Raw genomic sequence first — 17,306 nt, 5'->3', positions numbered from 1 at the left:
AAAAATGCAAATCGAACAATTTTGGTTTTAAATTTTCAGGTTTAGAGAGAGAGAGAGAAAAAAAGAATGGCCTAAATTTTCTGATTCTGACCAACATTGATTACGTATTTAATCACGTGATCGCATGTTAAAGATGAAAATTAATAATATGGAAGTATATTAAAAAGACCTCTATAAAAGTCTGCGTTATTACGCAGTTTACAGACCAAAGCATTGGAATTTTTATAAAGGTCTATGGACTATGGATTCTCACAAGCAAAACTACGTAATACATCAAAATTATTTTATTTCGTCGCCAGAGCATAATTTAAATTTTTATAACTTTTAAGTAATTATATACAACCATTCTATTCATAAATAATTTGTCTAGTTTACACCCCCAACTAAATACTACATGATCAACGCTATCTGCATAATGACGTGTATCCCTACATCTTTGTCCAAAACATTTCACTAAAACCCTAATATAGAAGAATGTACATTATTTAGAACTATGTGAACAAGTCGAATATAATATGAACAATAGGAACCATCAGTTCATATTGACAACTAAGTTCTTTTTGCACTGAATTAAAATGAATCATTGTTATGATAAATCATGTGAGCTAAACCTATCATAACAAAACGGAAAGATCTCTCTGCCCACGTCCGTCTAAAACTATCTTTAGTATACGAGGAGCGAGGATGAGCTATTTTGCTGGAAAAAAGGAGATTGAAATATACAAGGGAAGAGAGCAACCCAACCCATGGATTTATAGATGAATGCATTTCTGTACAATAATGAGATACAATTTCTTTAAAGTTTAAACTTTGGAGAGAACGATGTCAAAATTTCATGAGGGGAGTACTAATTCCTTGATCGTCACGCGCTGCTAACAATTTGAGCAAGAAAATGACTTCTTGATTCTAGACACGGACTGTTTCCTAACCAAGACGTAAGAGCGTTGCCTTTCGTATCGAGTGAGACAAGCCATCTTTCGCTGGAGTACCGGCATGAACGATATATCGAAAAGAAATTTTCAATTACTGCTTCTTCGAAAACACATTCTTCACTGTCGACATCCTATGGAATAGAGATAGGAATATATCAGTATAACATCAAGTCCATGCAGGATTATGTAATTCGATCAATTCTATGGAGGAATTCCATGACTCTATAGAGGTTCGTGTGGATTCCATCCATATCCGTAACATCCGTTGGGAGAAACCACGGAAGTGGGGGAGGAATTCTAGACATATAATTGCATGCGGTTTTCTTAATTGTTTTGGCAACAATAATGGTGGGGCTTCCCGACAAGTTACGTTATAATTAACTATAGTGTTTACGAAAATGTATTCAGCCTCGACCAATCCAGCTGCTATTAGACGTGATTGAATTTTTTCTTGAATTTTTCTTATTAAGACTGTTCTCCACGTTCACTTTTTCTAGCGCGGGCGAAACTGCCTGAGAAAACCTGCTGATGCGTCGTGCTTGACTGTTGCCAAAAACAAAGAGCGGACGTAATGTTAGGTCAAGCGCCTCATGCTTTGACTAAGTGTTATATCAAGTTATTTACACCTTTCAAAATTAACAGATAAAGAAAATTGATGAAGTTGCAACTTCTGTTCAATTCTGAAAAGATAATTTCCAGAGTTAACAAGTCAATTTTTTCTCTGCCCTGCACTTCCCTGTCATCGAGGTTTACATTATAGTGGATCTAGCAAGTGATAGAGAGACTTTGAGCAAGTTCTATCAAGTACTATCACAGGTGTCACATATATTGGGATATTGGATTAATTATACAAGCTGCGCCCCCCCCCCCTCGACGGCACACTGCACAATAACTACCACGCCCTATTTCACTTTCGTTTTGGCACCTGCTCGCGTGAGCGTTATGGCTTAATCATGAATTTTGTCCAGTTATATAGGAATCTTAATTGAAATGAATTAAAAAGTGACAATTTTTCAAAACAATGATTATGTCACGTGGACCAAAGCAAGGTTAGAGGTTTATATGGAAGTAAATATAAATGATAATAAATTGAGACGAATGACGCAGTGGCGAATTGCGTGATTTACTATTGCGTCAATAGTGAATTAATTAGTTCTGTTAGAGAAAAAAAACTTGAGAAAAAGAACGGAAATATACATATACCTATAATCATACGGGCAAAATCATACGATGGCCATTCAGGAGTTACAGTTAAACCTGTCAAAATCGTGCTGCATACCATTACAATCTGTATTAAAAATGCTAAATGCTTACCGTAGCTCGAACAACACCACTGTCGTCGATCGTAACAAACAATTCGGCTTCCACTCCTAACATTTTAACCAGACCTGCACCAACAGAGATAATTTCCAACGTCGCTAAAAAAGATAATCAGAAAACATGTTAGGTTGAATGCATTGTCGTCCTGGAGCTGAATAAGCGCCATTGACATATGGGAATATTAGTTTATGTGCTATATTAAGAGCGCGGGGAGAATAAGAGGCCACACCCACAAATAATTCCACAGATGGCGCTACGTCGTATTAATGAGGCTGCTTTAAAATTTGGCCATAAATATCTAGAAAAACTATGGGGTATTAGTCATCTTGTTTCTTGTTCTATCACGATGTGCCAGAAGAAACAACGGTAAAACGAAATTGATTTACTGATTAACAGCAACAGACATTGTTTGCGTGGTATACTTTCGGTAAATACCAAGAGGCAAATTCCAAGTTTTCACATGAAATCTATGGACGAATTATACCAGTGGATTGTCGTCCTCTGGATCATTTTAATCCTCTTAAAGTAGTCTGGTAAAAATAGTTTGCAGACTGTGAGATTTGACTGTAGATCATCACATTTTGTTCTGGCGTATACTATATACTGTAGTTGTAATACTGTAATGAAACACAGATTGACCAAACTAAATGATTCGCAAGTAGTTTTAGCTCGAGTATATTCGCCAAGTATTATGAATAAATTACAAGGTTCAGCAGATGCCACATAAAGACATATATATTACGAATTTTATTCTTTAAGTTTTGTGGCTTAATTTCTTCCATTTATTTTAGCAGAACCTTGGTTGTTCAGTATGTGACCACCTTTATAGGCCGTACATCGCCATACAAAAGCAATGGTAATAAAAATTTATATGACTTTATCCACATTATATCAACGGACTGTTCGGAGGTGATTGGTATGGAGTATTCAGAACTAGGTGTTAGTCTATAAACGCTAAATTTCTAATAGTTAAACATTGCGTACAAAATTTAATTTAATTTAATTCACGGACATGATCTATCACGTGATACCCTATAACCGCATTCCAATACAGCGACATTCCTATAGATTTAAGGATTTAACAAAAATTTAGCCTATGGTGTTTTTTTAGCCATGCTCATGACTTCATCCTGGAAGTCCAATTTATTTTACAAAGACCTTTTTATCGGAATCCTTTCGCTAAAAATAATATCTTTTTGAAAAATAAAAGATAAACATGTATAGCGATAAACGTGTATAGCCATGGATATGGTTTGCAATGAAAAGAACGCGTAATGATAATCAGAGCACGACGTGGGAGTTGGGGAGGAGGGGGGATGGGCATGGGAGTTGGGGGGGAGGGGATGATATATACATCTGAAATTTTAACCTGAAACCTTATATCATTTGAGTGTGATGCAATAATACTAAAGCTCCTAAAAATTCCAAACCGAGGACATCGGTAAATTTTTTTTCTTCCTGTGACTCAGGGACCCTCAACAGTTGTGTAAGGGCTAACGTCAATCTCTTTGTTAACAGTTATTTGTCCCACGCACTTGGGATCTGTGTCAGTGAATTTATTTGGACCTAACCCAAATGTACGTCAGTCAAATCATAGCTATGCACGAAAGTACAAGTCATAACAGCCACCTACTGGGTAATCTACCAATTTTTGTAGCCCACGCAGGAAGTCCCCTGCATATTGTTAATATTAATAGTTGGTAGACTTAAAATTGGTAAACTTAGATCATGAAATCACGTATTCTTTCTCTTTCAAAATCGCAATCGCAAAAAAACCCATATAAACAGCTAACCCTAAACAACTAGAAAACCTTCAGAGTTCTCGTGACGAGGTCTTGGTTTAACTCCTCGACGAACGCCTTTGTTAAGAAGTGTCTTTCGTAAATTTTGGAAAGACAAGATTACCCGAGATTAGCAACAGCCGTGGTGTTATAAATACAGACGATACTAAGGTTGTTAATTCTCTCTTAGAATTTTTATTACTGTCTAATTGCATTTGACATATTCATCCCTTGTTTTGCATACCTATATGGCTTTACCTCTTACCAACACCTCGTGGCCTTAGATTATTGGAATCCTCAAAATCACGCGTGCTCGTAGTTTCGAATTTGCGGTGTTGGAATTTTTTGGGTAACTTGAGTAGACGATACATGACAGCAATAAAACAGCTTAGCGGAAAAAGTAGTCCGTGCCAAAATATCGAAAGTAATACGCCCTGACATGTACCCGTTCGCGACATAAGCCAAAACAAATTCAAATACTTAAAAAATTAGGACCTAATGTCTCAATTAAAGCCAATATTGTTCCTTTGCTCTCTCAATTAAATCCTGCTGACCGCGAATAAATAGCATACTTTATCTGGTAATTTTCTCAGCTGTATGTCAATGCTTGCTAACTGTGAAATGAAATTGCGGAAATTCTGGTGTATTGGATTTCGGAAACCGAATTCTAAAACGAAATGATTTCCAAGTATTAGGAAAATGCAAACTTGTCACTATGATATCGCAGCATCTGTATATACGGATATTGAACACAAACACACGCACACTCTGAAGGAAACGTTGACCGATCATGCACTATGTTAAAATTGTCACTATACTTTATAGGTGACATCGTTGATAGTTGTGTGAAAAATTATGACACATTCAGTAGACATTAGACAGAAGAAAAATTGTCTAATTTCTGACACGACAATTCATTAAATTCTGTCTCTTCTGCACAACCAGTTATTCGACCCCCCTTTGATATTTTAAACGATCGTACATACAACCAGATAATGTAAACATAGTAAAAACATAATAGCTATATAGTAAATAGATTATTTTTAATTAAAAATCACGAGGATCAACGCCAAAATAGATAGACTTGAATCAAAGTGTGGTAAGAACGGGAAAGAACACTCTTAGTAGAGAGAGCGGTACTCAAATACAGGATCCACTCCGGTTATATCACCAACGTGATAACACAAACCAGTGGCAATAATCTTAAGACTTTAATCCAGACACAATAGTCTCTCTATGACTGCGACTATAGCTAACACTAATAATTGTATATATCAAAACATTGTTATCAGCGGTTGTTATATGTACTTACTGTATGGATCGCTCTTACAACGCGTGCCTTTGACTGTGCCATTTGGATGAACTGCTAAATAATAACCATTTCGACAGATTAATCTCCGTCTTCGACTACTCCTCTTGCCCATAAAACTTTTACACCAATCAGGATCTGGCAGAAGTTGAGCGGAGATCGTCGAGAAACGAATATTCTTCTGAATCTCTGCTTTCTCTGATAAGGTATCTACTTCTTCAATCTTAATCTCAAAGTCGTCTGGATCATAATAATACGAAATTGAATATGCCATTCTTTGTGAATACTGCAACAAATAAAAGTAGGAGTAACAAATTAGAGAGGTCTATTAGAACCAAATGAGGCATTCGATATACGCTTGCTAGAAATTGTTCCCAATTATCGCACCTTTTAAAGCGCTGTGTTTGCGATGCGGTGATAATACGTTTAAGCTCTGATGTTACTTCTGTGGAATCACGCGGTTCATGAACTGACTGGCACAATGACCTTTATATATGAACCGCTGGAGACTAACAGATGATTATGACAAATCCGCTCTGAGCTATATTTATCGATCAATCAGCCCAACAGATGCCAGCAACACCAATCATAGTATAGAAGGCATCAAGGTCAACCGGGCTTTATTGTCTGCAATGTTTGATAAAAATGTGGAACTATTAAATAAAAACTCGAAATATTCTTTGACGTTATTTGACACACATCAAGTGCCAAAACTAGCGATGCAGAACATAGCCAAACCAGAGAGAACTTCGTCTGAATTTTGACATTTTATCTATCTGAAATTTCATTTTTATTTGGAAAGAAAGCATTTTGGCTTCCTGAGACTAATATGATTTACTTAGGTTTTTATATCACAGATATTTTTTCATAGTAGCTGATAGTGGGTAACAAGTACGTGCGAGTTTTTCTTTGTTTATACACTTCAAGACTTTTTTTGGCAGAGGCGAACTTTGAAAAGGAACTTTTATCGGCATGGCAACATATTGTAGACAACACAATATCAATGAATCCCATGACGATACCCTAGTCTTTAGACGATACTCTATTGAAATGCATGCTTTAAGTTTAAAATGCACTAGTTTAAGTGGGTGAAATCCTCCGACGGAAACACCACGCCAAATGTAGCCACCCTAAATATGTTACGACACGAAAGCTGATTCCAAATAATAGAGGCTACCGATATTTTGAGACGTCGGTCCACTTGCACAAGAAATTTTGGAAGTTGTATCGAAATAGATTTCATAATGAGACCGAAAACTGTATGGATTTTTGTTTCACTGTGCTTTTCTAACTAGGCACCTTTTTATGTGAATTGAATTTATACTGTTAAGTACGTACTGCATAAGAATGAGAGTTAAAACTTGTTTGCTGCTCAAAACTAGACACTCTCTTTACTGTTCAAATACCTCAGTGACTCATTCAAACATTTATTGTTCTGATCACTGCAAGACGTTTTAAAAAACTTAGCCTAGGGTCTTGTATAAGTCTTCTTTCAGGAATGAATTCACTAAGTACAGTAAAAAATAAAAATAGCATTAACTACCAAATCTTCTCTTCCGGCATTTGTGTTATATTTTACATTTCAACGCATAATTTCATAAAGAACATTAAAGAACTTGCAGCAATAATTTATTAAATTTCTTGCATTATTCATTTTCACTGACAAGTATAACACATTTAGTATATTTCACATTTATAACGATACGAAGTAGCTATGTAAAAAACGTGTACTTTAACGCCTGTTTTTTTAATCGGCACTCTATGAATTGTCGTATTATTATTGATGAATGATGTGTGCGCTCGTTTACAATACAAGTCACGAACACTGTCCAAGGATGCGAAATATTAATATAGATAGAGCCTTATAGGATTCGCGAGGGATTAAAATTGGAGTCCTTATGTACATGCAGGTTCGAGTACAGCTTTCAAGAAACGACATACATATCAAGTAGAAAATCTGACAGGAATTAAACAGAAATTTAGTGATATTATATCTTTAAGCTTGCCACACGAAACCATTCATGGCGGTGTATAAATGATTTACAGTAATTACTATTTTTTTATCAAAAAGTTGATACACCATAGTCCATACTAGCAAACATTCGTGCATCCACATTTCAATAATCCAATATCGTTGCTTGCTAATATGGACTATGCGGAAAATTGGATAAAGTGCTGTTTATAAAATCTTGTAACCGACTATAACCGTGTCATATCTAAATTGTATACGAGAGCTCGACTCCTAAAGTTAATTATTTATTAAATGCGGGCGATATCAGTTTGCTTATAGAGATGAAAGTGGCGACAGAAATATATATATATATATATATATATATATATATATATATATATATATATATATATATATATATATATATATATACACCCATTTGCAAAAACGTTGGCCGCAGATAGATAGATAGATAGATACTCGAAGTCTAATTAGAATTGCATATGATTACATTTGCATGGGATTTCAATCATATTACACAACATATGCAATTCTAATTAGATTTTGGGTATCTATCTATATATCTATCTGCGGCCAACGTTTTTGCAAACGGGTGTATATATATATATATATATATATATATATATATATATATATATATATATATATATATATATATATATATATATAACGCATGGCTGGAAGCCAAGTGTCAAAGCCTTTAAACAGAATTACCTATATGAACAAAAGTTGGTTTCAACCGACTAAACTTATATGACTATAGCTGACCTTGCATGCGTTCCTAACATTAGATTCTATTTCATATAGTTACCTCCCACCCTAGGCTTTAGATGCTTTTGTTTTTCATATAGGAGGGGTCTCTTCCTCAGTTTACATTCTTCTTTTTTTTATTAGAAATTGGTAGACATAAAATAAATTTCCTGCTTGCGGTGGATGAACTAATTTTCAATTATTGCCTTGGCCGTTATAGGAAATGGGGCTTGCAAAATTTTTTTGAAATGAAATCTTTGCTCTGAAATTTAGATCTTTGTTTTAAGGTACTGCAGCAATATAGTCAGTATGTTCGTTGTATGTATATATTGCTCTAGGGCTTCGCTTTAAAATGATAATATGATTTCAAACAATTTTCTTTAACGGTTAAAACAATTTTCCAAAAATATTTTATATACATTTAATTAAGAGTCACAGCATATTTTTTAATGTGTTTTCAAAATCTGAATTGCATGAAAACTCGAGCCTAAAGTAATACTTCAGATTATAGAAGCATTCTTTTGTGTGCGAAATAAAAACACTCGAATATTCTTTAGCAGTCATCACTTTTTGTATAAATATTGATCTTTCACTCGAGAGGCCTAAGGTCAGAAAGATTAGCGTCATTTTAGATGAGGATTAAACTTAATCTAGCGACATGTGGAAACTGAGTATTGACGCGATTGACGTATTGAAGCATTCAGTGTGAGCTTTGTTGGCGGCTCTAGTCAAGTGGCAACCCTTCATGTGCATATTTTCGAAGATTTACTTACCATGATATACCTGATACGTCCAAGTCACGCACGGTAAGAGTGGCTTAAAGTAAAGCCTGATTTCGCAATGATTCCAAAGACGCAGAGATCGTACATTTATTTCCGCTGTCCATACATTCCCATGCAGTATTTCCTATATACCCTGTGCAGAGATCTCAGCCAAGGACTGAAGCTACTACTACTACTAAAAAAATACTACTAAAAAAATACTACTAAAAAAATACTACGTACACATGCATGCAGCGAGAATAAACATGAATTAACTGTCGAGGTCGTTACCTCAGCCATCCCGGTCAAGACCATGCAAGACAGCAAGAGAGAGAGTGCGTAGCCTCAAGTTTAAGGGATTTTCTACCGTTTCCGATTATGCTAAATAGCTTCAAATTTACGTTTAAGCCGCAAATAAGCCAAATAAGGTAACCTATATACGCTTAATAAGGTGACCTAAAGGCCTATACCTTATATGATTAATTAGTAATGAAAGCTCAATAAAAAACGCACTTATTACACAAGATTTCTTCCACCTCAAGTTTAAATTTCCTAAAGTCCTACGTATAAAGCTCATAAATCATACATCGTGTAAATAGGTAATGAAACTAAATTTTTCAGTTTGAGCGTGAAGGGGTCTTTACAGGCAGCAGATTCATCAAATTGGTTGATCAACAACTTAAAGAACTAACATTTAGGCTAAGCCAAAAGGCGAGAACAAATCATTAGGGTAATTTCATTGGCCACTAATGACAAAGCAGAATAATTACGTAATTGTTTCAGGAAAATATATGGAAATTATTATAAGAGAATTTCAGAAGAACAATTATCTGCTTTTCCATGAATTGAGAATTATTATATTGCGTGGATATTTAACTGATTCACTGAGGGTGGAAAAGTCAAGTCACACTAATCGAGCGAATATAATCTCGAACACAACTTGTAAACTGAGGCTGTAGAAAGAAAACGCTCTTTAAAAATGTTATAGTTGAAACCGAGCGATTCAATGGTCTCACGCCGAAGAGATTTTGAAGTGTGGGCGAACGTAAAAACGTGAGCATCATTCATGTAAACGTGATACATGCAGTGTTTGCTTGGATGCAATTAAACCATTAAAATTAATTGCTTTTCGACAAATTTTTGCGGTCTAGACATGCACCTTTATCTTCAACGTAAATCAATCATTTTCATATGATCAGTGTGTATGTCTTTACAGTCCGGAAAGATCCAACAGCTATAGAATTAGCCATCACACAGTTGTTTATACATCACTTCGTATAAAATATATAAACAATTAACCGACAGAATTTCTACCCATGCATATATATATTCGCAAAAAGCTACAGCCTTCACCCAGTAAATTAATGAAATCTGTCCATGATTACACAAAGTATCAGGGATACCTGCCTCTTATGCATAAGTACATATACAATACTATAATGATCACGATTTGTCATCATGCATATATTGGTTTAATATCGCCAGATGTCATATATAGTGAAGTAAATCACATGCAGTTCCTTGATTAGTTAGTTGTACATGGAGAATCATATTGCGGTACGTATACAGAATAAAACTTTTAGTACCACTCGGTGATGACTATAAACTGCAAGTCAGGGTAATCAGTTTTGCATAAACTCGTTTATGCGTTTTTTTTTTGTTTTAATCCTCAGACATGGTCTAGTTATAAACTTTAGACTATTGATTATGTACGTAACTGCCTTATCAACTAAATACCTGACGCCCATTGTGATTTGTGATAAATCTTAATCTGAATTTTAATACTATTCTTTAGTACTACGAACTTTAAAAGCCGATCTTTGCAAGTATACCATAATCGAAAAAAACATATCCCGCCATAATAGTTATGTTAATATTTTCATACTATGAAACTATATTAATTTTCATACAATATACTATATATGAACATAGGCCTATACTATAGTAATATATTCGATCCGAATAATATATGACAAAAAACTTTTAAGAATACATGAAAGAGTCAATCTTTATGTCTGAGTGAGACATTTGTACCTTTCATGCTCCACAGCTCCAGCACCTTTTCCCACGACATAAATATAATTAATTAGTTCACTCCTATCTTTTTTCTATAACCCAGCAGGTGCTCTACGACAAACTACGCATGCATGCAAACGTTCAAAACTACTGAGTATTAATACAAATTACAAAAAACAAATGCCACAAAAACTCGATGATATCAGACATACCACGCAACCGGCAGTCAGCAGTGATGCAACTGGTGAACTGCATGCAAGCCTGATTGATGCTTGATATAATTTAGGCAGGTTCAAACATGTTTCTTCATATGTGCCGAACGTATAATGGGGCATCTCGACTGATTTAAGTTTAAATCTCTAATCATCTCCACTAATTTAATAATACACTTGATATTCATGGAGGTATATATGTTTTTTGAAGTAATGAAGTATATATGTAATATGTTCTGACTAAAGACCGTTTTAGACTTTAGTCCGTGCCGAAGTTAAATTTTGCGCCCAAATTGGCCTGCGATCACGTGTTAATAATCTTATCATTCAAATGTGAATGAGGAAAAAACCGCTAAAAGAAACTGATATATATGCATGCACACGTGTTACAAGCATGCATGGAATTTGAAAACTAAATGAATACTGCAAACAATATGCGTTTTTAATGGCTGTTCAGACAAGAAGTAAACAGATTAAGCCTTTTAAACATGTGCATGTTCACTAAATAGGTTTGCCGGCAAGTATCAAGTATGCATGGTCATGCCAGTCATGGGCTATAGTTTGAGGCAAATCAAAGTGAAAACCATATTTAAGATGTAGCCCAAGATTAAACATGCTGACTATATAATTCAGGATTTTTATAGACTACGAAACTGAACGACTGTATATATGTAAATTATTGTTGCATGAAATGTTTTAAGGCATTTTGAAGACCCCTGCATATCAGGTGATTCTAGTACTTCCTGCTGCATTGAAATGAAAGTGAATCTTCCAGAAGCTTAGAAATGAAAACAAAACGATCTTCACGATTTAATTAAGAAAGCGCATGATGCTCTTCAGTGCAACGCAGCGTAAAATTATTCTTGGTTTGGTTTCAAATCATTTTTTGGTTATCACTATCAGCCTTACCGTTCTAACAAAAAACTACCGTTTAACTAAAATTTGAGTTTTACATAATGACACAACTGAACCGGCATAATATTATCCGAGACATGCATGAGCCGATATAACTATATGTATGTATAACTGATACAGCTATATAACAATGCATGGTTCTGTTGGAAATGACATATAGCACGAAAATCATGGACACTGCCGTGCCATTGTACTTTTGCATTTATATAAAACAAGGAATATACTTTATTGATCTGTATACTCTTCAGCAGAGCACATGCAGATAAGTCAGCAACATTTCCTGATAAAATGAGAGTATATTATTACGAATACTGGCTTTACTCCAAGACTCTTTTGTTTGTTTTTTTCAAATTAATTCAAAATATAGCTACAGGTCATCGATAACCACGAATCCCCTATCCGAAAGTCTTTGTGATACAGTGTCAGTGAATGCCTTAATAGTTGCATAAAGTATATACCAGATATACGCCGGTCTATGCAACTTCATATAATAGATAATGTACTACATGCATGTCATCAACTTCTGGGCTAAAAAACCTTCCATGCAAATTAAGCCAAAGACGCGACGACTAAAAAATTAATATCATTTGTCCAGATTGGTTAGGGGTCCAAAAGATACTTAAGGAATAGGAATAGGCTTTATTTCGACATAAAACCACTTTTCCTCCAACATCAAGTCGTCGGAATGTATCATTCTTCGTTTCATGCAAAATTAATTTATTATAATTCTAGACAACATGCATATAGCTTGTTAGTAGCCAAACCAGATTCATTTAGAAACGCTGTTGCAGGCTATAAAGAGTTCCGTGAATAAGTAAAATAAACCTGAGTTTACGATTCCAATTCGATTCCGGGCGAAACTCATTTTATTAATATCGTATATGTGTATTTGAACAGCGAATCGAAGTTTCGATGTTTTTTCACTTGGCTATCCAAAGAATTCAGTAGTTAAAATATATAAAAGGGAGTTCCGGTGAAGATTTTCTTACAACAACATACATCGTTTCATAGAACATGCTTGATGCAGTTATAGGGAAGACTATGCTGTCGCACAATGGGGGTAGGAGAGATTTGATCTTCTTGACTTACAGTCCAATATCGTCTTCATCATGTTTAGTTTGAGAGTTAAGACATTATATGAATTAACGAATAACTGATCAGTGATCAAGGCTCATCGGCAAGCCCCTGATCTAAATCCAAGACATTGTTCGCCAATGTTTTTCTATAATTTTTTATGCTCGGAGAAGTAGTAACATGCATTGTCTACAAATGAATCTAAATTTTGTTCTCAGTTATAAGTATAACATCTAACAATAGACAAAAGAAACTACATGTATATTAGCAGTTTAAATACCTTTATGAAGATATAACTTTAGTACAAAATCTTGACGATAAACACTTGACGGGGACAGCGAACTACTATATAACGCTGTTTTGAACTGACGCTGTGTTGAAGTTTTTCCAGTAGCTGTTCTCGACTGGTTCAGTTGAGCCTGATATCGGTCTGGTTGTAACCTTGAATATAAAGAGTTGATAACATGATATAACGAGGTAGAATATATAATTATGTTTAATGACAGTCTGAGTAGGCCAGCAGTGGTCCGTGCCAAGTAACCATGACAATTACAGTTGAAGAATAATTCTTAACCCTGCATTCATAAAGAATCGCTGCGAGTAAATTCAGAAGCCGCCATGTTGACAAAACACCGGAAATCTCACTTTAAGGTTTTGTGGTCTTCGCAATGTCTATACGAATGTTTGAAATCGTACTGTTTGCATTTTCAATAAAGTGAGAAATGGCGAGAGATTAGTTTTACGATATAACTGTCGCACCTCTTTCGCAAATCGAAATACTTCTGATTTTTTTACTTGCATGACACGACGATTCGTGTTTGCACACGTCTTTCAGTGTAAAATCAGCTATATACGCGTTAACCAATTTAACATCGTCAGAGAAAGGGAAAATTATTTCCATATCAAGGGCGAAACGCTCAATGCACGATGTACATACTTGTTGCATACAAATTATTGTCAAATCAGTTGTGGTTTATTCTATATAGTGTTGTGTGTCATTGTGAAAGAGATAAGAGTCTGCATGAGTTTTCAATATGAGCTACACTTTATCTGCACTGAACCGATAAAGTAAGGGTCGGAATTGTGTTTTTTACGAAATAAAATTATAGTACAATAGTTTTTTATGTTTAGAAAAGTGTTTAAATTGGAAGAGGAGGGACGTGCCCAGATAATTTCGACTGGGAGGCGTACAGCATCAGGACATGCAGTACATTAATTCATTCATTTATATTATTTTATTTATAATTTATTTACCGAAAATTCGTCGACCTAAGCACTGGTCAAACGGGAATGATAGTTGATGAGAGTTGAGAAGCGAGAGTTCGCACGAGAGTTTTCCAAACATTTTACACTATTGTTCTGTCACTAGTCAGAGTCTAGTCTGCTACGAAATGCAAACCGCTGGCGCTTTTGCAACTCTCATCAACTCTCATGACCGATCAAACGCGCCCAAACTCTCATCAACTCTCATCAAAATTTGAACCAGTTCAAAGTCGATGAGAGTTGATGAGAGTGCACGAGAGTGTATGAGAGTTCGCTGTCAAACGCAAGCGAGAGTTGCAACTCTCATCAACTCTCATGACCGATCAAACGCGCCCAAACTCTCATCAACTCTCATCAAAATTTGAACCAGTTCAAAGTCGATGAGAGTTGATGAGAGTGCACGAGAGTGTATGAGAGTTCGCGGTCAAACGCAAGCGAGAGTTGCAACTCTCGTCAACTCTCATCAACTATCATTTTCGTTTGACCAGGGCTTTATAGACGAGTTTCGCTCGTTTTTATGAAAAAGTGTGAATTTTTTCAGTCTATCGGTCTATCTGTAACTCTCGGACGTATATTGCAGGACGCAATTTTATTTTTCATTGGCTGACATCCAGTAGCCAGTGCTGTCAATATTTTAAATTACGTTGGAGACAGTAAACACAAGTAATATGCAGATGGTTGGCTAGGACAACAAAAAGGGTTAAAGATTATCAAATCACGAACACTGTGATTAATTATAAAACTTATGACCTCCGGCATTAATCGAACCAACGCTAGAAGCCTAGAGCCTGCCGCATACGAAATTGACGAAAACGTTTTTGTGATTTTTCTTCTAATTCATATCAATAAAAGTGATCCCATATATGAAAAATCTACATAACACATTCATTAAAGTTATGCATGCAGTTGAAGTCACCGGAAATGGCTAATTTTGAGTGCCAAGGTGGAGGAAATTACTATATTGTACCCTAACCATTGTTCATCACATCGCGTATTCTTCTATATATGTTGCTTAGTAGAGCCATAGTTGATCATACATATAGTGTAATAAAATATGATATCAACCAGTTAGCTTTTGGAAATTGGCTTTGGAAAGATCGTGTCGGGCAAATAAGACAACTGAAAATAAATTACCCGTTTTGGAGAACTTCTCATAAGTAAAAAGGATTTAAATATTTAATACCTAATTTGAAATATGAGACCAATTTTAACAGCAGCTGTTCCTATATTATTGTTTTGAGTAATCTACTTGTTTTACTATGGATTATTAAATTACGTCTTTGGCATAGTGACCGTCCCACCCTTTTCCTGTTAGGTCTCAACTTGTTTGCAGAGGATTTACATCTCTTGGTACAGATCTCACTGACAACTGCCACTTGTTACGCAGCAAAAGTGAAGAGGGTTATTTGCGAGAGCGTTGTTGTATTTGTTTTGAAGATCCCACAACAGTCACGCAAATATATTGCACAACTGATAGTAACATCATCTTGCCTCGGCTCCATGACTATCACAGCCATCCATCGAATTTTGATTCACAAAAATCCTCGTTCATTATAATAAGAAATTTTATACACACTAAGAAATCGTGGCTAAATTCTCTTCATACAAACCCGCATTCATTTGCGATTTGCGAAGGATCAAATTTCATAAAATCTGTGTTTATGATTTGGAGTACGCAGTTGTGGATATTTACCTTATTTCATCTATTCGATTTCGACATTACAAAATCCTAACTAATATAATTGCAAGTCTAACGTGAACCTTTTCAAATTGTGCGAACCTTTTCAAATTACTATAGAAAAAACTATAAACTGTAGTTTATCAGCAGCCAATGCAATTCTGATTGGTATTCTAAGCAGTATCCGCCTAACAGTGCACTCACTACTTACTTTCCCTGTCAGCCTGTCGATGCCCACTCAGTGAAAATGTAGATCTCAAGTGTAGTCGAAGAACAACACCTGCGAATACGACAAAACTATGATGAGAAAGGTCTTATATGTGATATAATAAAACCAGACGGGGTTAGAAATTTTAAAGTATCCATATTAAAATGAGCTCAAGGGCCAGGCTGCAGTTATCAACAATACAATGGAGAAATATACCTGTCAGTCTGGATTTCTATACTATAGAGAGATCATCTTCCATACACGCGGCCGAATAAGCAAATTATAAATTGCACTTGATCTCGCTTGATCTTATCTTGATTTCCTCACTAGACTACGTAGTCCGTACGCTGGCAAAATGGCACAAGTCAATTGCACCAACAGCTCATTCAGCACATTTTGTTGTGTCAAAAAACAATTACCCGGATGAAAGGCTTGTCGTAATTAATCGTGACATTAGCAACTTAGCTTTCCTTTGACTGGTTACAGCTCATTGATAGGATTAGAATGGATTTAATTAAATGTCTTTCATTTAGAAATCTGCATGACCAACATCCAATGAGGCAGTTCTGCAGCCACTTATGACTTATTGTCACCTGGGCAACTGCCAAATCAGTTTTCAAAGCATTTAATAATTACTCCCGGAAAACGCTTCAATTCAATTTATGGCAATTCGTCGTAATTAAAATTATTACTGAACGAAATGCCAAGTTTACTTTAATGGGCGTTGTTTAATGGGCGTCAGCCGTTTCTTCAATTTCTTGTTTTCACAATCAACCTTCATCTTAACTAGACACCCCTAGAAGTTGAAGATCGAAAACTCGTTGTTTCGAACGGTAATTGAGCTTGCATCTTGGGTTTTTCGTTGATTTCTCCAGTCTCACAATATTAAAATAATGTTTTATACATGCATCTGAGATTGACAATGTAACTATATGTACAGAAATTGTGAGCTTTCGGGTTAATGTTATAAACTGATGACTGATGTGCATGCGATTGCCACACATGACCAAAGTAATGCAATGCTCTTCATAAATATTGATTTCTCCATAGTAGGTCAAACTGCACTCAAACACGACAATAGTTTTTAATTATACATATTTAAAAGCCGTCTAATC

General features: G+C 35.4%; 1 protein-coding gene across 2 annotated transcripts; it reads right to left on the bottom strand.

The window, feature by feature from the left end:
- Window positions 1-245: 245 nt before the first annotated feature.
- On the bottom strand, window positions 246-16,753 carry LOC114524583 (fibroblast growth factor 1-like). 2 transcript variants are annotated; one of them, XM_028545707.1, is made up of 7 exons: window positions 16,408-16,749; window positions 16,195-16,263; window positions 13,323-13,483; window positions 5,730-5,969; window positions 5,346-5,628; window positions 2,247-2,350; window positions 248-1,063 (listed from the first exon to the last, which is right to left on the bottom strand). In XM_028545707.1, the coding sequence occupies exons 5-7, from the start codon at window positions 5,614-5,616 to the stop codon at window positions 863-865; spliced, it is 576 nt and encodes a 191-aa protein (XP_028401508.1). In that variant the 5' UTR covers window positions 5,617-5,628; window positions 5,730-5,969; window positions 13,323-13,483; window positions 16,195-16,263; window positions 16,408-16,749; the 3' UTR covers window positions 248-862. The 2 variants fall into 2 exon arrangements, with proteins under 2 accessions (XP_028401509.1, XP_028401508.1); XM_028545708.1 differs by lacking the exon at window positions 5,730-5,969 and having other exon boundaries at window positions 246-1,063; window positions 16,408-16,753.
- Between the last annotated feature and the right edge of the window lie 553 nt (window positions 16,754-17,306).

The sequence above is a fragment of the Dendronephthya gigantea genome, unplaced genomic scaffold (assembly GCF_004324835.1).
Source record: "Dendronephthya gigantea isolate DGI-Jeju-01 unplaced genomic scaffold, DenGig_1.0 000031F, whole genome shotgun sequence".
NCBI classification, from domain to species: Eukaryota; Metazoa; Cnidaria; class Anthozoa; order Malacalcyonacea; family Nephtheidae; genus Dendronephthya; species Dendronephthya gigantea.
This window is presented reverse-complemented; position numbering and strand designations above follow the sequence as displayed.